General features: G+C 49.6%; 2 protein-coding genes across 4 annotated transcripts in view; one reads left to right on the top strand and one right to left on the bottom strand.

The window, feature by feature from the left end:
• Window positions 1-24,941, bottom strand: part of Sbno1 (strawberry notch homolog 1) — a 264,584-nt gene that overhangs the window by 83,911 nt on the left and 155,732 nt on the right. The window lies entirely within an intron of this gene.
• Window positions 1,923-23,443, top strand: Kmt5a (lysine methyltransferase 5A). 3 transcript variants are annotated; one of them, XM_050146580.1, is made up of 8 exons: window positions 1,923-2,029; window positions 8,568-8,692; window positions 9,782-9,938; window positions 13,897-14,116; window positions 14,463-14,550; window positions 19,616-19,675; window positions 20,977-21,167; window positions 21,717-23,443. In XM_050146580.1, exons 1-8 carry the CDS (start codon window positions 2,020-2,022, stop codon window positions 21,925-21,927), a joined length of 1,062 nt encoding a protein of 353 aa, XP_050002537.1. In that variant the 5' UTR covers window positions 1,923-2,019; the 3' UTR covers window positions 21,928-23,443. The 3 variants fall into 3 exon arrangements, with proteins under 3 accessions (XP_050002537.1, XP_050002535.1, XP_050002538.1); XM_050146581.1 differs by lacking the exon at window positions 1,923-2,029 and adding an exon at window positions 8,128-8,348; XM_050146578.1 differs by lacking the exons at window positions 1,923-2,029; window positions 8,568-8,692 and adding an exon at window positions 8,127-8,348.

Raw genomic sequence — 24,941 nt, 5'->3', positions numbered from 1 at the left:
CCAGAAGAGGTCACCAGACCTCATTACACATGATTGTGAGCCACCATGTGGTTGCTGGGAATTGAACTCAGGACCTTTGGAAGAGTAGGCAATGCTCTTAACCGCTGAGCCATCTCTCCTATTCGGTCTAATTTGGTCTGATTGGAATTGTTTGTGTCGGCAGAGAAGCTCGTCTTAAATATTCCTAAAAGCCACCACCACCTGGCATGGGCTTTTTTTTTTTTTTTTTAAGATACATTTTTAGGGGGCTGGAGAGATGGCTCAGTGGTTAAGAGCATTGTCTGCTCTTCCAAAGGTCCTGAGTTCAATTCCCGGCAACCACATGGTGGCTCACAACCATCTGTAATGAGGTCTGGTGTCTTCTTCTGGCCTGCAGACATACACACAGACAGAATACATTTTTATTTTTTTCATTATGTATATAGATGTGTTCCTGGGTGCATATTTTTCATCCTGTGTATGTATTGTACACGTGAGTGGAAATGCATTTAGGGTGCAGAAGAAAGTTCTCTCAACCCTGAGCCATTGTTTCTAGCCTCCCTGGATTTTCTTTTCTTTTTTTTATTAAAAACGGATTTCACACTATAGCACAGGTTGACCTTAAACTCTCCCAGCAATTCTTTGTGATTACAGATAAGAGTCATCATACCCAGATCTGAGTTAATAAATTGTATGGGACCTCTACATATTTATGGAAGTTGGAAGGATTCTTGGGAGTGTACAGCTTAATGTTTATATTTCTGGATGGTGGTGGTACTTGTGGTTGACCTCGTGGCTTGACCCTGTTAAGCAAATACTCCACCAATGTGATAACATCCTCAGCCTTCTTTCTTTTTAATGTAAGACCAATTTCTCTGCGTTGCCCCAGAACTCACCCAGGGAGCCTTGAATTTGTCGTTTCACTGCCCGAGGTCTGGGGCGCTCCATTATGGGCACACAGTCAGGTCATGAGAAAGTGTGACTTTCTACTTTGCCCAACAAAATGTTCTCAGTCTACAGAGAAAACAGATAGTGACGCTAAAGCCAAGAACACTCAGGAAGCTGGCTCGCGCTTATCTGGGACATTGGGTGTGTTTCTTTCGTGGAGCGTGGAGCGAAGGGGCTGTGTAGCAGACTGTCAGTCCTGAAGCGAAACTGCTGGGTAATGCTGAGCATTCCTGGATGGTTGGCCGCACGGTGGTGGTGCACGCCTTTAATCCCAACACTCGGGAGGCAGACACAGGTGGATCTCTGAGAGTTCGAGGCCAGCCTGGTCTACAGAACGAATTCTAGGGCATCCAAGGCTACACAGAAAACACTGTCTCAAAAAAACAAACAACAAACCCAAAAATGCCCTGGATAGTCTATTACCACATCTGTAAAATAGGCCGGTGAGCTGGACTGTAATTTTGAGGTTCTGAGTTTACCCACTGACCCAGTTTTAGGAGTTGTACCCAGAGTTTACATATTGGAAGAACATACTGTTTGCTGTAAGCAATTCGAATGAACGAGCCAAACTGAGAGTGGACGTCAAGGCGATGGAGACGACAAACTTCTCAACGCTTTGGGCAGCCCAAAAGCATGGAAAGGTCGGCAGGTCAAAGGTCTGGTTTCCGGTCAAGCCTATCGCACACCGGAAGTTCTTGTTCGGGTCCACCCCCCCCCCCCCAGCCTGGTTCTCCAACTGGAGATTGAAAAAGCCGAGGCGGAGCTTCAGCCAGGAGAAGGAGGAGCTTAAGGCCCCTCCCTCCCAATAGCAGCCGATGAGTCTTTCTAGCTCAGCCAATCCGTGCTACGAGGTGATCAAATTTAAAGCCCTCACTCCCACTTTCCCGAAGGCCGTGCCTGCAGAGAGGCGGGGAGAAGGGCGGGCCTTAGCCTCGAGTACCCCAATCACAGCGGCCAGCCCGCGAAAGGGCGGGAGGCCGCACCAATCAACACCCGCGGCCGCGCACTGGCGGAGCAGTTGGCTACAGTTCTCGCTACTTTTTTCGAAAGCTGGGTTTCCCGGGAGATTCCAGGTGGTGACAGAGTCGGGCCATGGCTAGAGGTATTTGCTAGGGTGGCCTGCGCTAGGGGTCGCCTGGCGGCAACCCGCACTGCAGAGAGCGCTCGGCGCAGGAGCGGCCGCTCGCAGCCATCCACCTATGGTGGAGCGCGGGGACCCCGAGGGACACGGGACCCTGCGTGCTCCCGGAGACCGTTCCCCCAGTCGGACTGCGCTGTCCCGGCCGGACGAGTGGGCGCCTGTGGTTCAGCCGGTCTCCCCAGAGCTGATGTATCCCTATGCCGAAGCTCTTTGGAAACTTGAGCGCAGCGCCCCTCTAGGGAACGGTTGTTATTGATGCCGCGAGCCTGGCTGACGGCTAAGGTGACCCAGAGGCAGGGCGCAGATTGCTGACTGGTATCTCACTCAGTGTGCTCTCCTGAGTCAGCTCTGCACCACAGGGTCAGGTTGGGTCCTAGAGGTCCATTTCGGGGTGAATCGGGTCCCCCTAGTGTTTGGCGGGGTAGCCCTTTACCCCTAAGCTGGGCAGTACTTCAGCCCACATGAGATGGCGTGGGTGGACTGGTGCGGTCCCGCGAAGCAGGCAAGTCCATCTTTGAGAATATAATTCTCTAGCAGGACAAAAGCAGCTGGTCATTTCTAGCCGCTCTGTCGCACACGAAAGAACCAAAAACTTGAGCGTTACTGGAGTGGTTTTTTTGTTGTTGTTTTCTAAGTTGGAGTATTGTGTTGTTATTGAAATGTCAAGACCTAACGTGTTAGTGGGAATTTCCCTTAATGCAATGTGCTCTGTATAGCAATAATCAGATTAAGTGTCCACTCACTAAGGGAATATTTAGTGGTCCCCTTTGCATGCTCTGAACCCTATTGCATCATTTATTCTCCCAGCAGTCTTCTATGGTCTTTGGGGACAAGGCTTCCTAACCAGAAATGAGGCATAGTGAACCACGTTAAAGTGTTTCATAACCCACTTAGCAGAGAAAATTAACACTAGTTTCCTCCTTCTCCCTTCCTCCCCTAGCTTAACGCCAGCACCTTTTAGTGTTCTTACTTTGAGACAGAGTCACAGTATGTAGCCCTGACTGAAATGGAACTTGTTATATAGACCAAGTTGGCATCCAACTTGCAGCAATCCTCCTGCCTTTGTCTCTCAAGTTCTGGGATTACAGGTATACACCACCATGCCCAGTTGCTTATTTTTTTTTTAATTTATTTTATTCAATGTACATTGGCGTGAGGGTGTCAGATCCCCAGGAACCTGGAGACAGTTGTGAACTGCCATGTGGGTGCTGGGAATCGAACTCAGGAAGAACAGTCAGTGCTCTTAACCGCTGGGACAACTTCTCCAGCTCATCCGTGTCCAGTTTCACACTATATTATTCTTGGGAAGAAAATAAGCATCTAAAAGCATATTTAAATTGTCTGACTAACTTAGTTATGATTCCCTATTTCACACTTTTTCTATTACCATGAAACTTTTTTTTTTAAACTTTTAAGACTATTATTTTTCTTTCATGTGTATGGGTGTTTTGTCTGCATGTGTGTCTGTGCACCACGTGTGCCTGGTGAACACAGGCCAGGATAGGGTGTCATATGAAACTGGAGCTACAGAAGGTAGTGAACAGACATGTGGGTGCTGGGCATCAAACCTGAGTCCTCTGGGAGGGCAGCCAGTGCTCTTAACCAGTGAGATGTCTCTCTACACTATCACAGAAAACCATTCTGATCTCCAAGGGCACAGTACACAGTAAAAAAGTAGTGTGTGAGTGCCAGTAAAACTTGACTTGATTGAGCTGAGTATAGGTGGCAAAAGTCTTTAATTCCAGCCGTTCAGAGGCAGAGGCAAGTGGATTTCTGAGTTTGAGGCCAGCCTGGTCAATAAAGCAAGTTCCAAGACTTCTAGGGCTAAAGAAAAAAACCCTGTCTCAAAAAACTAAAACGACAACAATAGAAACCACGGTTTAGTTAAATTATAGAGGGAAAACTATTGTGAAATATGGGAATAAAGCGACCACAGAGAAACCCTGTCTTTTTTTTTTTTTTTTTTTTTTGGTTTTTCAAGACAGGGTTTCTCAGCAGCTTTGAAGCCTGTCCTGCTGGAACTAGCTCTTGTAGACCAGGCCAGCCTCACAGAGATCCACCTGTTTCTGCCTCCTGAGTGCTAAGATTAAAGGCGTGTGCTACCACCGCCCGGCGAGAAACCCTGTCTTGAAAAACCAGAAGAAAAAGACATATGGGATTAATTATTATTGAAATCCAAACCTTTTATTTTCTCAGTTAATCTGTATAATTATTTCACTAGTTCTTCAGAGGTCAGAGGTGAAGTATAAAGTCACCGACTTTTGCCATGCTGGGTTTTTGTTCTGCTGTTGCCTCCCTTTCTTAGCCAAAGCTAAGGGGCAAAGTTGTCCAACTTCTGCCCAGTAAGGTTTATGACCCTCATCAGTAGCTATGAGCTCCTTGACTTAATGACTCGTGTGTGTGCGTGTGTGCATGTGTGCGTGATTGATTGGATCCTAGGGCCTCATACTTGCTATGCAAGCACTCTTCCACTGTCTTATCCTTTCCCCCACCTTTTTTATTTATTCATTTTTTTGAGACAGGGTCTTGCCGTATAGCCCAGGCTGGCCTGGAACTCACTATGCAAACCAGGCCGGCCTCAAACTAACAGAGATCTGCCTGCCTCTGTCTCCGGAGTGCTGGAATAAGAATGTGTACCTACTGTACCTAGCCCAAACCTATTTTTGGTTTTGATTTTAGACAGTGACTCACTATCTGAGTCTGGCTGGCCTCAGACTGGCCTAGAATTCAGGCAATCCTCCTGCCTCAGTTTCTCAAGTATCTGGGTGGTAGTTGGGGCACTGCTTGGCCTGGTGAATCGGCATTACTCTGGTAAATTATTGGATTAGACATTAAGAGTTATAGATACCACATCCTTTAGGGTACGTCTAAGGCAAAGACCAGACCTTTCTCCTGGAAGTCACTTTCTTCCACTTCCATGATCTCCGCACAATTCACATCCTCACCTCTCAGCAGCTAAACAATACACATTTTTTTTGTTTTGTTTTGTTTTTCGAGACAGGGTTTCTCTGTGGTTTTTGGAGCCTGTCCTGGCATTAGCTCTTGTAGACCAGGCTGGTCTCGAACTCACAGAGATCCGCCTGCCTCTGCCTCCCAAGTGCTGGGATTAAAGGCGTGTGCCACCACCGCCCGGCTACACATTTTTTTTTCAAGGCAGGGTTTCCCTGTGTACTTTTGGCTGTCCTGGAACTCAGTTTGTAGACTAGGCTAGCCTTGAACTCACAGAGATTCCCCTGCCTCCGCCCCCCATCCCGAGTTTGGGATTAAAGGCATTTGTGGCCACACCTGGCAAGAATACAAATTTTTTTATCACATGACTTTTACTCCCCCTATTGTCCTGTTGCTCCTGGGAGTAACTCCATAATAGTCACTATGGTCTACAAGGCCCCTTCACACAGCCCCCACCCCGACCTCATGGCCCTCCAGCTGTCTATATGATTACGGCTGTGTATACATGGGCTGAACAAAGTCGGTATTCAGTAGATGTTCAGTAGATGGATTTTTATGCTGACATTTGAATTCAAGAGAAGCAGTACCATTCTTTATGGTAAAATGTAATTACATAGCAGAAGTGGGCTCTGGTCCCATTTTGTCCTTGTCATAGGCAAGTCAGTTATCTGCTCTGAGCCTGTTTGAATAGGTGTAAAAGAGGAGTAATAGTGTAATAGTAATCAGAAGATTTTTTTTTTTTTTTTGGTTTTTCGAGACAGGGTTTCTCTGTGGCTTTGGAGCCTGTCCTGGAACTAGCTCTGTAGACCAGGCTGGTCTCGAACTCACAGAGATCCGCCTGCCTCTGCCTCCCGAGTGCTGGGATTAAAGGCGTGCGCCACCACCGCCCGGCCAGAAGATTTTTTTTAAAGAATTTTTTTTTTGTGTGTAGCTTGCCTGCGTGTATGCCTGTGTGAAGGTGTCGGTCCCCTGGAACTGGAGCTACAGACAGTTGTGAGCTGCCATGTGTGTGCCGGGAATTGAACCCAGGTCCTCTGGAAGAGCAGAAAGTGCTCTTGACCTCTGAGCCATCTCTCCAGCCCCTTAAAGAATAATTTATTTAACTTTGTTTTATGTGCATTGGTGTGAAGGTATAAGATCCCCTGGAACTGGAGTTACAGATAGTTGTGAGCTACCATGTGGGTGCTGGGAATTGAACCCCAGTCCTCTGGAAGAACAGCCAGTGCTCTTAACCACGGAGCCATCTCTCCAGCCCATAATCAGAAGTTTTAATTGAGTGATGTCATATTAAAGGTCCTAACACACTGCGAACAGTCAAACTGTGTTAGCTCTTGATGATATTGTTGTCAGGTTATAGTTCTCAAAGATTCTAGGCAACAGCAGAGCTTGTATTTCTGTCTGGTTGTTTTAAACAGTGGTTGATTTGATAGCCCTGAGAGGCTTCAGACTTGCAAACCCTGCCTCAGCTTTCCAGGTGGAGACTGGAGGCTTGATCCTCCGTATCTAGTTCAAATGGGTTCATGCTGTTTGTTTGTTGTTATTATTTGTAGAACTTTGGGTTTAACCTAGGGTTTTTTGTGTGCTAGGAACGCCCTATCCTTAGCTCTGTTTGCTGATAGGATATTTGTTATATACAGGTGCAGGGAAAGGGCGGCCTCTATACCAAATAATTTTCATAGCTGTCCATGCCCAGCTTCTGAGGGCTGACATGCAGCAAGAGCATGGGGGATGGAGTTAAAGCAGCAACTGAGCTGGAAGGGTTGACATACTCCGAATTATAGACCTTGTGAGACCTCAGATGGGGAGGCACTTCCGTGTGGTGTAACCTGGGTGTCTGAGAGTCACTTTGGAATCTTTTCTACTTCCGGATAGTTTCCAGCATTCTTTTTTTTTTTTTTTTTTTTGGTTTTTCGAGACAGGGTTTCTCTGTTGCTTTGGAGCCTGTCCTGGAACTAGCTCTTGTAGACCAGGCGGGTCTCGAACTCACAGAGAGATCCGCCTGCCTCTGCCTCCCAAGTGCTGGGATTAAAGGCGTGCGCCACCACCGCCCGGCAGTTTCCAGCATTCTAGTGTGGTAGGCTGGACAGAGGGATGGGAGTTAGAGGGTGATTAATTAAAGCAAGCTGATACGGTGTATGTTCTGAGAATGACTTGTCCTGTAATCCTTCTCAGTATTAGGCCTTTTAATAGGAGGTAACGTGAGGAGGTGGCCCCGAACAGCCCGTTTATTGTAGACTTTGGAAGATCCCTCCTGGGTTTAGTTACCAAGACATAGAAGGCCAGACTTGGAAAGTCACTTAGCAGTTGTTGTAATGCTCTAGTAAGGCAGGAGCTGGGTACCTTCAAGTGTCTTGTTTGCCTCTGACTTTGCACAAATACAGCGAATCTTTGGCTGTGAGCCCGCGTGCCCTAACACAGGCACAGCGCAAGACAGTTAGCTAAGCTTACAGTCACCAGAGTGCCTGGAACTCTGCCTGCCTGGGCATTTTTCTTACAGGGAGGGCCACAGGAACACAAGGTGAGTGACCTACTAAAACTTCTCTTATTCCGTGGTTTCTGTAACGATCAATCGTGGCTACCAGTGCTGTCTCTCGGATCCGTTGAACAAGGCTGGAAACTGGGTTGAAAGAAATTGGCCAGGTCCCTCGCTTCTCTGAGCCTCAGTTTCCCCATCTTTAGGAAAAGATATAATAACGGTGTTCTTCCACGGGTTGTTCTGAGGAATGAACAAGATATGGCAGAAGCAGCACCCCAGCAAACTTATCAAGGCCAGGCAGGGCTCTCGGGCTCCTCTGGGTCTCCTACCGGCTACAGTCAGACGCCAGTTAGGACGAAGGCCCCGTCACTTCCTGGTTCTGTCCCTCCACCCCCGCCCGATACTGCCCACCTAACACCGGGATGCCCACAGGGTGGACGCCCGGGCTCGCGTGAGCATCCCACGCATGCCGACGCGGCCCAGCGGCAGGACCGGGGAGCCGTGCAGTCTCGGCGCCGAGTGGCCGGGGGCGCGCGCGCGAGGGGCCGCGCCAAGCCGGGATTGGCCGCCGCGCGCCCTCGCGCCCGCCCCGCAGGCGCCTGGCAGCGCCGCCCCTGCCCGCGCCGTCCCCGGCCTCGCTCCGGGCCCCGGCTGCGGCGCGCGCGGGCGCCCGGCCTGCTGCGGGCCATGGGCGAAGCGGGCGCCGTGGGGCGCCGCCGGCCCTTCCCCGGGGCGCCGCGGCGGCGCTGGTGGCGGCGGCAGCAGCAGCAGCAGCGGCGGCGGCAGCGCTGGTGGCCGGGCCGCGGCGAGGGCGAGGGCGCCGGCCGCGCCGCCATGGGCCTAGCTGGGCTGCAGGTGGGTGTGTCGGGCCGGGGCGCGCCGGGTGGGGCGGGCGCAGGGGGCCCCTGCCGGGCCGGGTGGGAGGGCGCCGCGGCGAGGGCCCCGGGACGGCGCAGCCGGGTCCCCTGCGTGCGGGCTTGGAGACATGGCTGCGGCGGTCCCCGCGGTCCCGCTGCCCGCGCCGCCGCGCCCTGAGCGCCCCTCCCCCGCTTCCCCCGGGTCCCCCCTCTCCAGGCAGGAAGATGTGCAAGCCCCGCGCGGTGGAGGCGGCGGCGGCGGCAGCGGCGGTGGCGGCGGCAACGGCCCCGGGCCCGGAGATGGTGGAGCAGAGGGGCCCGGGGAGGCCCCGCAGCGACGGGGTAAGCAGGCTCCCTCCCCGCACTGAGCAGCACGCCAACCGGGCCCGGGCCTCGCGCACGTGGGCGCAGCGGGGGGGTGCCCCCATCGGCGCCCGAAAGTGGGACCGGCGTGGGGCAGCTTCCTTATCTGCTGCCTGGTCCAAGAGTAGCGCCCCGCTCCACCGTGACCCTGGCAAGTGGCCGACCTCGTAAAGTTTGTGGCCTTGTGGCGTTTTCAGTCCCTCCCGAGACCTAGGGTCCGGGGAGGTGGCTGCCTTCCCAAGGGCGTAGGGGACCTGCTTGCGTCCCTTAAGAGTGACCAGAGTGTCTGATGTGTTTAGTAGCTTAGCAGGCAGCCAGGCCCTGCATTGTTTCTGGGAGAGCCCTCCTCCTGTGTGGTCACTCCGAGGAGAGGCTCCATACCCAAAGACACCAACGCAGAAGTGACCTGTACCGATCCCCCCCACCCCCCAGCCGGCCGGTGTTAGCAGCCAAGGTGCGGTTTGCAGTGGAGTGACCGCCCTAAATGCGCTGGCCCACAGCCTGAGCTCTCATTGGCCTCCCCCATCACTCAGCCACAGTACTGGGAGGTGCTGAGCTGCAGTGACTTGAGATGGGCCAGGCCTGCCGCAGAAGATTCAGGCAGTACACAAGCCCTCCCAGCTGGCCTCAGCACCAACTGGCTAATCAGGTTCCCTTAGGCCTGTTTCTATGCTAGTGACTGACTCCATAGCCTGGGGAGTTAACCCCTGACTCAGTCCAGCCCTTCAGATCCAGAGTCTGGTTTTCCCTGGGTCATTCTGACCTCCCTGCTGCTGGTAGGTTCACTCTTTTCTTAAACGGACTGGAGTTTTATGTACTGTCTTGTCCTCTTCTGGCCAGACTTCCTTAAGTACCAGGTTTAGAGAGTACATGTCTGGGACCTGGGGGCTTCAGAATCTGCCGGAGCTCTCCTGAGAGAGCTCTCCTGGGGCTGACATCTCGTTTGGCCTGTTCTGGAGCGGTGGTGACATCTGTCTTCTGTGTTCTTATTTCCCCCGTCTTCCCTTCAGATACGGTGAGATTGTCTCTGTTTTCAAGCTCTTTCAGAGTACATGTTTGTCTTTCCAGGAGAACGTGTTTGCGGGGCAGTCAAAGATCTATGCCTACATGAGTCCAAACAAGTGCTCTGGAATGCGCTCCCCTCTTCAGGAAGAGAACTCAGTTGCACATCATGAGGTCAAAAGCCAGGGGAAGCCATTAGCTGGAATCTACAGGAAGCGAGAAGGTAAGTCCTGAAATTGCCCCTTCTTTCTCACTCACTCACACACACCCTCCCTTCCTTCTCAGGGACACATACGCACACCCCAGCACCCTTTCCCAGGGCCAAGTGTGAGGGAGATATTAACTGTGTTCCTTCTCACTGGTGAGAAGCAAACACAGATGGAAAGAGCAGGATGTGTCAGGGTGTGTGTCCTGTGGTCTGACAGGTTTTTCCAACTTTCACAAGAGTTAGCATATCCTTCAGGCGTGTCTTGCCACATTGCAAAAATAACACACCTGGCCTGCGATTCGAGAGGCTTCTGGTTGTTAAGAATGCAGGAAAAGTGAATCCAGGCTGTGCTGCGCAGGCGGCTGCAGAGTGAAGTGACCTCAGTGGATACGCTCACTGTCCTTGTATGACGGGCCTTGACCCCATTTCTTCAGTTTCTCTCCGTTCAGGTGTTCTGTGTTACTTTGCAAAGCAGCATGCGCTGACTGTGAGATTTGGAGTTAGATATATTGTGTAGGCTGGTGGCAGGGCTCAGTGCTACAGCACTTACGTAGGGTGTGAGACCCTGGAGTTGATCCTGTGCCCTTTACAAAAAAGGAAAAAGAACACAGAAAGAAAGACTAAACCAAGAACACATGTGTATCGACGATTCTGTAGGAGGCACATCAGGATTCCAGTAGTCTCAAAGCCTGGCCTACAGGATGAGCGGTTTGCCCACCTCACCGCCCAGAATGAGTAGGGTTGGGATGCAGCTCAGTGGTATGATGCTTGCTGAGCAAGTGTGAGGCCTTCAGCTCACCTCCTAATACCACAAAGAATACTCCACTTAGCCCTGTGAACAACGTGAACCCTCCAAGAATCTTGCTTTCTTCCAGATAGTCCTTTTTAAAGCTTTAGTGGGAATGCCGGGCAGCAGTGATGCCTTCAATCCCAGCAGAGGCAGAGGCAGGTGGATCTCCGTGAGTTCAAGGCTACTCTGGGCTACGAGGTCTAGTTCCAGGACACCCAGGACTGTTACACTGAGAAACCTTGTCTTAAGGAAAACAAAACAAAACAAACCTTTAGTGAGGAGTCTGGGGCACCTGACCACCCCCATGCCTCACTCCTTATAAATGAACCCTACCAGACAGAGCAGGGCCTCCAGGCTGTCATCGGCTTTATAGGAGAAAGCTGTGTATTCCCTAATGGAAATGGTCAGAAGTGCTAAGGCCCAAGCTCTGACCCTGTATCTGAGCCCTATGGCTGTGGAAGGGAAGGGGCCTACCCTCAGCTTGAACCTTTTTCTCCACCCCCGTGCGTGCACAGGGCTATGTTGTCTGAGTCAGTCTCAAAATAGCTTAGGTTCCTACTGTAACTGCCACTGGAAAGGAGGGAGGAGGCCTGGGCAAACTGCAGCTCTCTTGTGAGCCTGATTGTCATATCTGTCAGTTGAGAGAAGAAATCCTGTCTCCCCCCCTTGGGTTGTGTGTACAAGGGCCTTGGGTGTTGGCAGCTGCCAGCCTGGCTCCGCTGCCATCACCACATCTTTCTACGTCCTTGTGCCTGCAGCTATTAGGAGGGCATCTGCCACCCAGGTGTGGGCGAAGGACTCTGTCTGAGGCCTTAGCCGCCTTGCATTGCTTCCTAAACAGAGCAGAGTTCATGGTGATGGGGGCTCACAAGCTGGTGTGCTGGTTCCTAGTGCTGCTAAATGGCGGGGACTAGGGTGTGGGGGTTTCTGTGAAAGGTCAGACTTTAACCCAGTTGTGCTGTGGCAAGGCACATGTCACAGGTGTTAACAGACACTGCATACTCCCGGGGTTACACCTGCCTCCTGCCAAAAAGGGAGTGGGCTGATCTAGATAGACTTAGGGGGGTTTTGTTTCAATTATATTTAGTGTGTGTGTGTGTGTGTGTGTGTCAGTGAGAATGTAGAGGAAGACTCCTCATGCTGATGTGGCATTCACTTTACTAAGCCAACTCCCCGGCTCCCTATGTCCGACTTCCTTCTGCTTTTGATGCATTTCTTTTTCCTCTTTTGCTTATTGAGCTATAATTCAGGCATCAAAGTATATTTGCTTATTTTATAGAGCTGAGGGTAGAACCCAGAGACGTAGGCAAGCACTCTCCCACTGGGCTACATCCTAACTCGCCCGCCCCCAATAACCCAGGCTGGCCTCAAAATTCCCATGCAGCTGAAGATGGCTTTTACCTTGCATTCTGTTTCCACCTCCCAAGTGCGCTGGGATTACAGGTGTGTGCCACCGTGCAGGGTTTTACTCTCACCTTCTTAGCTATGCCCCAGCTCCAAAGTGTACAATCGAGTGGTTTTTAGTGTCTGGAGAGTTATACAACACCACCTCTGTCTAAATTCAGAACATTTTCATCGCCCCACAAAGAACACCCCATCCCCCACAGTTCTGCACAGCTCTGAAACTCCTTTCTGGGGTCAGCTTTGTCTGTTGACTTTTCATGCAAATGAAGTCATAGGATATGTAGCCTTTTTCACTCAGCATGTTTTTTGAAGTCTGTTCATGTTGTATGTAGTATGTATGTCAACGCTTCATGCCTTTTTAAGGCTGAATCATAATCATCTCCCATTTGCAGACAGATGACATTTTGTTTAACTATTCATCCACTGATGGTCACTTGAGTTATTTGCTTTCCTGGCTGTTGTGCGTAAGCTACCACGTTTCGTGTATAGATGTTTGTGTAGACATGTGTTTTTAATCATCTTGAGTAGATGACTGAGTGTGGAATTGCTGGGTCTTATGGTAATTATATGTTTAATTTTGTGAGGAAACTGCCAAACTGTTTTCTAAAATTGCTGTGCCATCTCATATCTCTGCGTAGTATATTAGTTACTTTAAAAAGTAAATCATTGGGGCTGGAGAGATGGCTCAGTGGTTAAGAGCATTGCCTGCTCTTCCAAAGGTCATGAGTTCAATTCCTGGCAACCACATGGTGGCTTACAACCATCTGTAACGAGAGCTGCTGCCCTCTTCTGGTATGCAGACACACAGACAGAATATTGTATACATAATAAATAAATAAATATTTAAAAAAAAAAAAGTAAATCATTAGGCCGGGCGATGGTGGCGCATGCCTTTTAATCCCAGTACTTGGGAGGCAGAGGCAGGCAGATCTCTGTGAGTTTGAGACCAGCCTGGTCTACAGAGCTAGTGCCAGGACAGGCTCCAAAGCCATAGCGAAACCCTGTCTCGAAAAACCAAAAAAAAAAAAAAAAAGGTAAATCATTAGGCCAGGCAGTGGTGGCGCACACCTTTAATCCCAGCACTCAAGAGACAGAGGTAGGTGGATCTCTCTGAGTTCGAGGCCAGCTAGCCTACAGAGCGAGTTCCAGGACGGGCTCCAAAGCTACAGAGAAACCCTGTCTGACGGGGGAAAAGAAAGGAAAACATTAGATCCGTTTTTAAAAATAGCATGGTTCACCAGCACAGGGCTTGTGCACTGTTAGCCATAAGTCTGTTTGCTCTGCACTTTGTTGCAGGATGCATTTCAGCATGCCCAGGTACCCTCCTGAGTACCTCTGGGAGCAGGCTTCAACCTTGTTAGAAGGAACGTTTGTTTGACTAAGGGTCTGAAGTGAGTGGGAAGAGTCTGGACGCTGTCCCGTCACTCTGCCCGTCAGTGCTAGCTAGCTAGCTAGCTCTTGCTTTGAGAATTGAGCTTGTTTCCTTGGTTCTGAAATCCAATGTCTGAAAGCTGCTGGCTGAACGTTCAGGCCAGCATTATCATCCACATTAGTACTTCACATGATCTCAGGCTATCTCCTATGTCCACATACAGAGGACCACTTCTCCTTGCCAATGTTTCAGTCAAAGCATAGACCCAAGTGCTTCTGCCTGGTTGGCGTTAGTGGACCCTGGGTCCAACCACTTCAGGACCCTCCCATGATGATGTTCTTAGCCTGTCTTAGAACGCATGTGATACCAGTGCATAGAGTAAATCCCTGCCCCCACCCCCTCTGCAGAGAAAAGAAATGCTGGGAATACAATCCGAAGCTCCGTGAAGTCTGATGAACAGAAGATCAAAGACGCCAGGAGAGGTCCCCTGGCTCCTTTTCCAAACCAAAAATCTGAAGCAGCAGAGCCTCCAAAAATTCCACCCCCGTCAAGTGATTCTACCAATACAGTGGTTGCCAAGCAGGCCCTGAAAAAACCCCTCAAGGGCAAGCAGGCCCCTCGGAAAAAGTAAGTATCTTGGTGCCTTCTCCTAACATAGAGCTTAGGTTCCTGTGGCCTGGCTCCGGTGCCTGCTGTGGTTATGTAGTCCACTGCCAGGCCTCTCCTGAGTCAGCACACTTCCTGGTGTCTCCCTCTGTCCGTGGTGGGTCCAGAGGTCAAGGCCTCCCTCCCAGTCTATTCTCCTGGGAGGGAGTGATCAGTTGTCCTTGAAACTGGGGCCCACCTAGGTGGGTGTGCTGAGGAGCTGTTAGGCCCCAGTACACAAAGGTGTTTGAGAAACACGGCGTCACCTCCTGGATCTGAGCAGGGCAGTAGGCCTTGTGCTTATTTTCCTCCCTCCCCTCTCACCCAGGTCTCAAGGGAAAACACAGCAGAATAGAAAGCTTACAGATTTCTACCCGGTGCGAAGGAGCTCCAGGAAGAGCAAGGCTGAGCTACAGGTAGGGTCTGATCAGCTGTAGCTGGGAGGAACATGGTGGCCTATGGGTTTTGCTTAGTATGTGTAGGTGGAGCCTGAAGTGTGTCTTTTGTTCTTCCTTTAGCAGAGATCATCCTCAGCTCCCTCTGCCTTCCTGGTGGAGCAGCAGGCTTGCTTAAGACCGCTCTAGGGAATTTTGTAACCTGTTCCTCATGGCATAGAAAATCGATTGGCTTTTCCAGGGCATGTTGACAGGCCTTTTAGAACCTAGAATCATGGAGGAAGTTACCTGTTCTTTCATGGGCTTCTCTTGTCAGCCATCTAGACGTTCCTAAAGAACAGTGCTGGAAATACTTAGACACCGTGGTGCAGTACATTCTTGCTGTAATATGTCGGCAGAGGGACCTGCCTGGTGGCGGGTCAGGCCCAAACCACTGCTCGAGACAGACTATGCCATGCAGGCATAGTTTAAGTGTGGAGTTTATTGGCGGGGAGAGAGCAAGAGCTGCTTGCCTGGGTAGCGGGGGAGATTGGGAGTAGAACTTGTCTCTTAAAGGGACCTTTGTACCTGTGAACAAATTAGGATCTGCTTGCCATATGCAGAGGGGTAACTATGCCAGGTTGCTAAGAGGGCGTCAGGATGCTACCAATTCTCCTGTCTGTAAAATAGAAGGACAGAGTTTGGAGAACTCAGTGTAAGTTCTGATGAGAGCGGCCTGGTCTGGACAGCAAGTTCTAGGCCAGACAGGGCTTCATAGCAAGACCCTGCCTCAAAAAATGAAAAGAAAGATCGTTGCTGGTGAGTTGTTAGTTAGATTAAAGAAATCAGTTTGTGATAGCTGTCGTGTGCTGATCCCAGCATTCAGGAGATAATCCAGTTTGAGGCTACACAGTAAAACTCGTTGGCTGCATAGTAAAACTGTCTTAAAGCAAAATGCTCAAGTAAAATGGCTTCCTGGAGCCAGGTAGGTAGTTCAGTTGGAGTCCTTGCTTAGCATGCCTCTGGAAGTCCATGGTTTCCATCCCTAGCATTGTATAAACTGGAGTTGGGTGGCTCTGGTCTATAATACAATCCAAGGACTGAGGAAGTAAAACATCATGAGTTCAAGGCCAAGCACAGAGTGGTGTGGTGCTTGTAATCCAGTTTTCCAGAGGCAGAGATAGATGGATCTCTAATGCTGTGGCCAACCTGGTCTATGTAGTATCTTCCTGGTAACCAGGGCTACATAGAGAGAAGCCCTATCTCAAAAAACAAACAACAAAAGTACAAGTCTAAGTTACTTAAAGAATTTGAGGCCAGCCTGGGCTACATGAGACCCTTTTGTACTGTAATGAGTGCAAATGACAGTTATTAACACACACACACACGTTTCTTAGGTCTCCTGTCTGTCTGTTCCCAGCTGAACATCAAGTGGCCGGTAGGCAGGAAGGTAGCCGGCTCATGTGGCCCCACATGTCCAGTACCCAGTGGACAACCTGTCAATATTTGCTGCAGTGTACTGTGGTCATTGTTTCTCTGTTCTGAACCCCTTGGGTATGGCCAGATGCCTCCTTGTTCCCATACAGTGATTCAGGGTCACCCCTCCCCCCCATTTCCCTGTAGGTCTTTTTGACTTTGGAGGTTCCGGGTCACCTCCGCATAGGAAAGAATCATTTGATCTGCTGCAGAGGTCTCAGCGTCTGAGATGGCAGATAACGCAGGCAGAGCTATGGAGCTCTGTCATCTTCTCTCCTGTTAATTGATACGGCTTTATTTAAAAAACAAACCCAAAGAGGGGAGGGTCTGCTTCTCCCACCCTCCCTCCCCATGTCCCCAATAGCTTTGGCTTTATTTCTTGTCAAAGACAGCGTCTTTTGGCCAAGAATGAGTTGTTCTAACACCCGCCAGCAGTGGGAGGCTGTGCTAGGTCACTCTCAAAGGCAGCACTGCAGAGCGGAGGTGGTGCCAGGCCACAGAGCCCAGAGCTCCTCCCAGCCAAGCAGGAGCAGTAGCAGGCCCCAGAGGAGGGCTGGGGACTGCTGGGTGGGAGCAGCTGAGGCTGTGTACTCTTGTGCCTGGAGACAGAAGGTTGCAGAGGTGACACAGGCCACCGACTTCCTGCAGCAGATAAGCTGCAGGCAAGGAAAGTGTGCCCTGTTACTAGACCAGGAACCAGTACAAGCAAGAGCCACACTGTGCCCCTCGCTGTTTGTCTTGGCACTGCTGAAAGAGCTTTGTGTCCTGCCGTTGGCTGTAGCAGTGCAGTGACAGCTGCCCAGGACGATGTGGCTGTAGCTGCTGCTGGCAGGGTCTGTGTTCTCTTGAGAAAGCTGGAGGACATAGCGGCTAGGTTTGTCAGAGGGTTTAGGCTAGACTGGGGACTGAGTTACTAGGTAGGCCATTCTTGACCAAGTGACTAAGAGTGAAATCAAAGTGCCAAGTTCTGGGGTACCTCATAGGCTGAATAACAAGCTGGCAGGGCAAAGCCAGGTACAGAGTTCAGAGTAGGAGAGAGGGATTTGGGCTATAGGCTTTGTGCACAGAGCAAGCCATAGAGAGATGCTCCCAGCCCTATGGCTGGCTGGCTGCCGTGCCCATTGATGGGTGACAACCACAGCATAGTAAGAATTCTAACTGTTGGCAATGCCCTGGCTTCCATTCTGTTTCTGGTACCACCTGAGGACCATAAGGGGTCCTTCCTGTCCACCTTCACTCAGGACTACTGTTCTAACCCCCACTCTGTCTGCATTCTGGCCTGCTTTGTCTGTGCCTAAGTTATCCTTAAGAAACTGAGGGCAGGCTTTTGAGAAGCCTCAAACTCCTAGCCTACCGCTCCTCAGTTCAGCTCCTCCCAACAGGAAAATCCCCAGGTGCCTACACCCCTCAACAGTCGTCCTTTCTGTACACACTGGAGTGATTAACTGCCACAAGGTGTGTCCATCCAGAATCTACTCCCGCCCCCTGTCCCTGCTAGGGTTTTCTGCGGTGAACAGTTTCAGGCACCTATAGTCAGGAAATAAGCACTCCAGCGGCCGGTGCTGAAGGGCAGCTCTAGTGTCCTTGTCTCCCAGGCCTGAAACTCCGTGCAGTCACCAGTCCTGCCAGGAAGACAAAAATCAACCTTGAATACCTTTGGATATTTATTAGCTTAGTGAGCTAGAGCAGCTTGGTAGAGGGTGGAGCCTAAGGCCCCAAGGTCCGCTGGAGTCTTCAGTCTCCCTGAAAAGGTGTCTTGGAACAAAGGAGGAAACGGCAGGCAGATGGATGAGGGAAAAGGTCACTCTGCCGGAAGCACAGCTGCTCAGAGGCCTAGAGGCTGAAGACCCGGCTTTCTGGAAGAGCTGCTGGCTACGTAGCTGGTGAGGAGGTGTAGATATGGCAGTGGGGGAGGTGAGGCCTGTACCTTGTCCATAAGATACCTAGTCTTGTGCTAAGGTAGAAAAGTCTGGAGTGGTGACACCTAATCCAAGCCCTTAGAGTTCAAGGTCGAACTGTCTCAAAACTGGAGAGAGTAATGGTGTAAAGGTGTATAGTAAAGCGGCGTTGAGTGAGCATGTGATGCCTGTTCTCACTATCGGAGAGTCTGCTGAGGGGATTTTGAGTTCCTTCCCGCACAGTAAAAAGCCTGGTGCTAAATTTTTTACTTTCAAAAGGGCTGGGCATGGTAGTGCATAACTTTAATGTCTATACTTGAGAGACAAAGGCAGAGCCTGGCTGTGGTGGACCAAACCTTTAATCCCAGCAGAGGCAGGCAGATCTCTGTGAGCTCAAGGCTAACCTTGTCTATAGAGTGAGTTCCAGCATAGCCAGAGCTATACAGAGAAATCGTGTCTCGAAAAAGCTTAAAAAAAAAAAAAAAGTAAAGACTGTCTAATCTGCTCCTTGTGATTCATCCATTTCTGTGTGCGTTTGGTAGTGCTAGGCGTTAAACCGTGTGTTGAGCAGGCATTGTCTCCTCAGTGCTGCACCCCTCCCCCATTTTTTACTCTTGTTTATCAAGACAGGGCTTCACTGTGTAGCTGTTCTGGAACTCACTATATAGACCAAGCTGGTCCCAAACTCACAGAGATCCGCCTCCCTCTGCCCCCTGAATGCTGGGATTGAAGATGTGCCTTGCCAGATTACCCTCTGCTGGCCTAGAATTCACTATGTAACTGAGGCTGCCCTCAAATGTGTGAACGTCCTGCCTCAGCCTCCTGAGCAGCTGGGATTGTGGGCATAGGCCACTGTGCCCAGTTCATGGTGATGGTGATTTCACATGAAGTTGGAATCCAGATTTTCCATTTACTTACTTACTTGGAGCTGCGGCATTCGTGTGCCATGGTTTGGGTGTGGTAGTCAGAGAAGACAATGTTAAGGGAGTTGGCTCCGTCCTTCTACTGTGTGGGTTCCGGAGATAAATTCAGATGGTCAGAATTAGCAGCAAATGCCTTTGCCCAGTGAGCCATCTTGCCAGCTCTAGAGTCCTGATTTTAATCCTGGTAAATTAAACATTTTTAAAAAGTACTATGGAGGACAAGCAGTGTGTTTATAACCTGAAGTTGTAAAGTTTGTTCTCTGTTCCTGTTTTAGAGGAGACAGCCCATGAGCTGACCCCTGTTGCGTTAGGTAGGCAGCATTTCATGGAGGAGCACATGGGACAAAGGCACTGGCCTCATTGCTGGAAATGAGAAACTAGGCAGGAGTTCACTACCCCGTAAAGGGTACACCCACACACACACACACACACACACACTCACTCGGTTCCACCTCTTAATGGTTTCAGTGCCTCCCAATAGCACCACAGGACTTGGGTTTCTCACAAGAACCTTTGTGAGACATTTGAGATCCAAACTAGCTGGGAATGGTAATGCCTATCTATTTTCCCACACTCTGTGATCATGAATTCAAGGCCAGCCTGGGCTTTCAGAATGACTACCTGTCTCAGGAACCAAGTCTTTAAGTATAGCAAGCAACCCAGAGCTGTGTCCTTCCTGTCCCTGAGACACTAGATGATGGATTTCTCACCGCAGATGAGTGAGGAGAGGTGTGCTCAGGGCTCTGGCCTCCCAGGTCGGCCATACATGGTGAGTGAGTGCTAACACTCTTCTGCTTCCTCTCTACCCAGTCTGAAGAGAAGAAAAAAATTGATGAACTGATTGAGAGCGGGAAGGAAGAAGGCATGAAGGTAAGGCCACAGCATCACTGCACTGTAGTCATGGCCTTACTACGTAAGCGCATGACTGAGACCAGCCAGAAGGCTGCCTTGGGTACACACATAAATATTGTGTGTGTAATGCTTATTTTGCTTGTATGTATGTTCGTGCACCACATTCAGGCCTGATAGACACAAAAGCCAGGTGGTGGTGGCACACACCTTTAATCCCAGCACTCGAGTCAGAGGTAGGCGGATCTCTGAGACCAGCCTGGTCTACAAGAGCTAGTTCCAGGACAGGCTCCAAAGCTATAGAGAAACCCTGTCTTGAAATACAAAAGAAAGGGGCTGGAGAGATGGCTCAGAGTTTAAGAGCACTGCGTGCTCTACCAAAGGTCCTGAGTTCAATTCCCAGCAACCACATGGTGGCTTACAACCATCTTTAATGGGGTTTAGTGCCCTCTTCTGGCCAGCAGAATATTGTATACATAATAAATAAATATTTTTTATTTATAAATAAAAGTCAGAAGAAGGCATTTGATTTCTTGGAACTGGAGTTTCGTGGTCTGTCATTGTGATCTTCCATGTAGGTCCTGAGAAGCCAGGTTCTGTGCAAGAATAAGTGCTCTTAATTGCTTTGCCATCTCTCTCAGCTTCATTTCTAAATGTAATCTTTACAAAGGATTTTTTTATATGCACCTGTGTACATCTTCATGCTTTATGCAAATGGAATGGGGTTGCAAACAGGCCAGAAGAGGGCATCAGATCTCTTGGAGCTGGAGTTACAGCTGATTGTAAGTTGTCCAATGTGGTGACATGGGTACTGGGAACTGAACTGGGTCCTCTGCAAGAACAAGTGCTCTTGAGTGTTGAGCCATCTCTCCAGCCCTTGAACTCTTTTGGTTTGTTTGTTGTGTTTAGACAGATTCTCTCACTGTGTAGCCTCTGCCTCCAAAGTTTTGGGATTAAAGGCGAGCACCACTATGCCTGGCCCTGGGTGAGCTATGAAAAAAAGAAAGATGCAGTGGGATAGTAGCAGAAGTTTTATTTTTTTTATTTTTGGTTTTTCAAGACAAGACAGGACAGGCCTGGATGTCCTGGAACTCGCTCTGTGGACTAAGCTGGCCTTGAACTTAGATCTGTCTGCCTCTGCCTCCCAAATGCTGGGATTAAAGGCGTGTGTCACCACTGTCTGGTGTGGGTTTTATTTTTATTGAGGCTTTTCCAATAAAGTTTTTTTTTATTTTAATGTAGTACAACCCCCCTGGAAGACAACGTGCTTGGTGACATCTCTTATATTTATGAACTCATGATGTCTTGTCACCTTCTGACAGATTGATCTCATTGATGGAAAAGGCCGGGGTGTAATTGCCACCAAGCAGTTCTCCCGGGGAGACTTTGTGGTAGAATACCATGGGGACCTCATTGAGATCACCGATGCCAAGAAGCGGGAGGCTCTGTATGCACAAGACCCCTCCACAGGCTGCTACATGTACTATTTTCAGTATCTGAGCAAAACCTACTGGTGAGTACCCTGGGAGTGACCAGCGGAGGTCAGGCAGAGAGCTGGGTGCCTTGGAGCCTTCCTGAGTCTCGATCAGTTTCCTTGCTTGTTACCATTAGATCAGGGCCCACCGTGGCCCTGGCTGGCCTCAGACTCATTAGCCTCCTGCCGTAGCTTCCTGCGCCCTAGGATTGCAAGCTTGAAGAGCCATGTCCAGTGAGATCAGCTGCTTTCACCTCCCTAGTTAGTTTTTGGGATTGTAGCTGTCCTCAAGCAGGAGGGGACTTATCCCCTAGAAACCTGCTCAGAAGCCCACCAAGATGGTAATTGTTCCTTCCTGGCTGAGGTCAGGGGAGCTGGTTTGCCATTTATATATTTTGAAACACTACAGTTAACTTAGCTCCATAGAGAGTCTTTGGGTCTGTCTCCAAGCTCTCCAAAGTAGCCTTTGGAGTTAAACTGTCTTCCCCCAAGGGCGGCTGCCAGTCGACACCCACTTGTGGGGCAAGATCCCAGCAGGTTAGAGGCCTCTGTATCAGTGTAATCCCCTTTGCTCTCCCACCACACCAGCGTGGATGCCACTCGAGAAACTAATCGCCTGGGAAGGCTGATCAATCATAGTAAGTGTGGGAATTGCCAGACCAAACTGCATGACATCGATGGCGTGCCTCACCTCATCCTCATCGCCTCCCGCGACATTGCAGCTGGGGAAGAGCTCCTGTACGACTATGGAGACCGCAGCAAGGCCTCCATTGAGGCCTATCCTTGGCTGAAGCATTAACCATGTGGCCTCCCTGCCACCCTGCCTCCTTCAAAGGACAAAGTGCCCTCAAAGGGAAATGATTTTTTTTTACACACACTTACTCTTAGCTAATTACTTCAGATGTTTTTAAAAAGTCTATTAAAGATGCCTTTTCATGTAGTATTTAAATATCTGTTACAGGTTTCCAAGGTGGACTTGAACAGATGGCCTTATATTACCAAAACTTTTATATTCTCTTTGTTTTTGTACTTTTTTTCATACAATTGAGCTTTTGTGCTTCCCGTGCAGTCAAGGACTCGGCCGGCACAGGTGTAGAGAATGGAGTGGAACGTGAACTAGGAAGCCGGGCTCTGCCCAAGATGAAAGCCAGGACTCCCCCGCACCCCACGTCCAAGGACAGGCGGGTGTGAGGGTGCTGCCACCCCCCACGCACAGCCTGGACGGGATGTCTCCAAGCTCTTGTTCTCCTCAGCGTCTTGACAGGCGTACACATTGACGTGTGTGAATATTTTTTAGCAAAAGTTTTGCAGTAAGCTCGTCTTCCCCTCTGCTTTCTCCAAAGCTTACTGAGCCCGGGGCTCGGAAGCCCGGCCGGGAACAGACCTCTTCCACAGGCTTTCGGCTTTTCCAGGCACCTCGAAGCATCAGGGTGGGCAGTCAGACTAGAGGCAGGCCGGGAAAAGCACTGTTCTCCTGCCCCAGCGGGGCGGGTCTCCTGAAACTGCATTAATTCTTTATAGAAATGTGAACACTGAATTTATTTTAAAAAAATAATAAAACAATAAAACGTTTTAAAAAAATCAAAAAAATGGAAAAAAACCACAGAAAACAACTTATATGTATATAGGTTTTGAAAGGAGTGAAATGACTGTTTTCTTCTGGATTTTTTTTTAAGCTTTTTTGGCTTGGCTGGATGGTTTGTGTAGAGAAGATTTGAGATGGTACTCTTCTAATCAAAAGTAAGATTTTTCTAGTGGGACCAGAAATTACTAAGTCCATACACACCTACCCACCCCTCCACCCCCGACCTGCAATCCTGATTCTGCGGCATGGAAAGTTCTCTACCTGCTGCCAAGGCACAACCCCTGGTATCCTGTGAAGATGCTGCAGCCCAGGATCCCTGGAGGCATCAGATGTGTGGCACTAGGGTGCCTGGCAGCCAGAGAATCATTGTGATTGTTCTTAACCTGTGATAGCAGAAGTAGGTGGTTTACTTCCATTTGGGGGCTGGGGCTCTGGAGCTAGGTATGAGAACTTACCCTTGTCCCCAACACCTCCCCCATCCCCCAGCCTCTTGATGGTGCTACCTAAGAAAGTCTTCCCCACACCCCTTGCTAGTCCGGTCAGTGGTCAGACTTGGAGGAGGATCCGACAGGAGGGTGTAACTGTGAGCTAAAATGTCTTGGTTGTACCTGTTTGTGGCTTAGCTTTGTATTTAAATAGCAAACAAAAAAAAGGAAATAAACTTGAAAATTATTTGTCATCATAAAAATAAAGAGAAAAGAATTAAAATATTTATTGCCAGGCAATGCCACCTATGTGTTCTGTTTTATGAGGGTAAGATGGACTAAAATGGGTGGGGTGCGGGTGGCTCAGCCTGTGCCACCAAGCCTGATTGCTTGAGTTTGGTCTCTGGGATCCACACACATGGAAGAAGAGAACCAATCCCCATAAGTTCTATTCTGAGCTTTACACATACTGTGGGTTATAAATAAATATAGAAAAGATGGTGGGAGCCGGGCAGTGGTGGCACATGTATTTAATCCCAGCACTCAGGAGGCAGAGGCAGGTGGATCTCTGAGAGGCTGGCCTTTGCTACAAAAGCTAGTTCCAGGACAGGCTCCAAAGAAATCCTGTCTCGAAAAACAAACAAAAAACATGGTGGGATCTAACTTCATGCTGAGACACTATTTGGGGTTTGTCCTAGGTAGCCAGAGTTCAAGTATGTTTTTAGAATTGGGTTCCTGAGTCACCTTTATAAGATGGGAGTTTGGTAATATATATGGTATCTCTGGGTAATGACTAGCATGCGGCAAATACCCTAAATGGTAGTATGACTGTCTTGTTTTGAGACATGTCCAAGCTGCCCTTGAACTGATAACTTATTCCTCTGTCTCCCTAGTGCTGGTCGCAGGTGTGCATCCCCATACAGGTTCTGTTGTCATTTCAAATTCAATACATTTGACTGTTTCCCAAGACATAGTTCCACTGTGTGATATCCCTGGACATCTGGAACTCAAGATTTGCCTGCCTCCACCTCTGAGGATACTAGGATTAAAGGCATACGCCACCATTCCCGGCTGTAGATAGATTTCTTAGCATCACCTGGTACCTCCTAGAGCTGCATCTGCCCCAGTCATATGTTGACTGGCTTTGTTACTGCAGCCTTTCTTTGCCACCTGTTGGGACTGGATGGTTTAGAGATCGTGTCTGTCAAATGGAACAGCCTGCCCATTGCCCTCAAAGGGTGTTCCGAAGTCGCATGGTCCCTTATAGAGGATTCTGTGCCTAGTGGTCAAATGTGAGCTGCTTCCTGCCCAGCACTGATGCAGTAGGAGTATAAGGGCTGATGATGTGTTGATACTGAAACGACCCTTGGACTAGCGCTTTGCATATGGTTATCAATGCAGGTATCCTCAAGAGTAAAAATATTGGGCTGGAGAGATGCCTCAGCCCTTAAGAGCACTGGCTGCTCTTTCAAAAGTCCCGAGTTCAATTCCCAGCAACCTCATGGTGGCTCAGCCATCTGTAATGAGATCTGGTGCCTATTCTGTCCTACAGGCAAACACGCCGGCAGAATGCTATATATAATAAATATTTAAAAAATAATTTCAAACTTTCCCAAGTGCACGAGGCTGATAGCTAGCAAGGGCTTCCCAGTTCTGGTATTTTAAGCTGGATGTGAACGACTGTGTAAAAGCATTAGGCACCACCCCCAATCCCAAAACTCGGGGAGATTTCTGAGTTCAAGTCCAGCCTGCTCTTACATAGATAGTTCCAGGAGAACCAGGGCTGTACAGCTCTAGCTGTAA

The sequence above is a fragment of the Alexandromys fortis genome, unplaced genomic scaffold (assembly GCF_014885135.2).
Source record: "Alexandromys fortis isolate MF-2015 unplaced genomic scaffold, M_Fortis_MF-2015_v1.1 scaffold_56, whole genome shotgun sequence".
NCBI classification, from domain to species: domain Eukaryota; kingdom Metazoa; phylum Chordata; class Mammalia; order Rodentia; family Cricetidae; genus Alexandromys; species Alexandromys fortis.
This window is presented reverse-complemented; position numbering and strand designations above follow the sequence as displayed.

Coding starts and splice junctions, on each gene's coding strand:
- Kmt5a (XM_050146578.1), top strand. CDS start 8,181: ATGGGCGAAGCGGGCGCCGTGGGGCGCCGCCGGCCCTTCCCCGGGGCG. Junction 8,349..9,781: donor TGGGCCTAGCTGGGCTGCAG/GTGGGTGTGTCG, acceptor TTGTCTTTCCAG/GAGAACGTGTTTGCGGGGCA. Junction 19,676..20,976: donor GGAAGGAAGAAGGCATGAAG/GTAAGGCCACAG, acceptor ACCTTCTGACAG/ATTGATCTCATTGATGGAAA.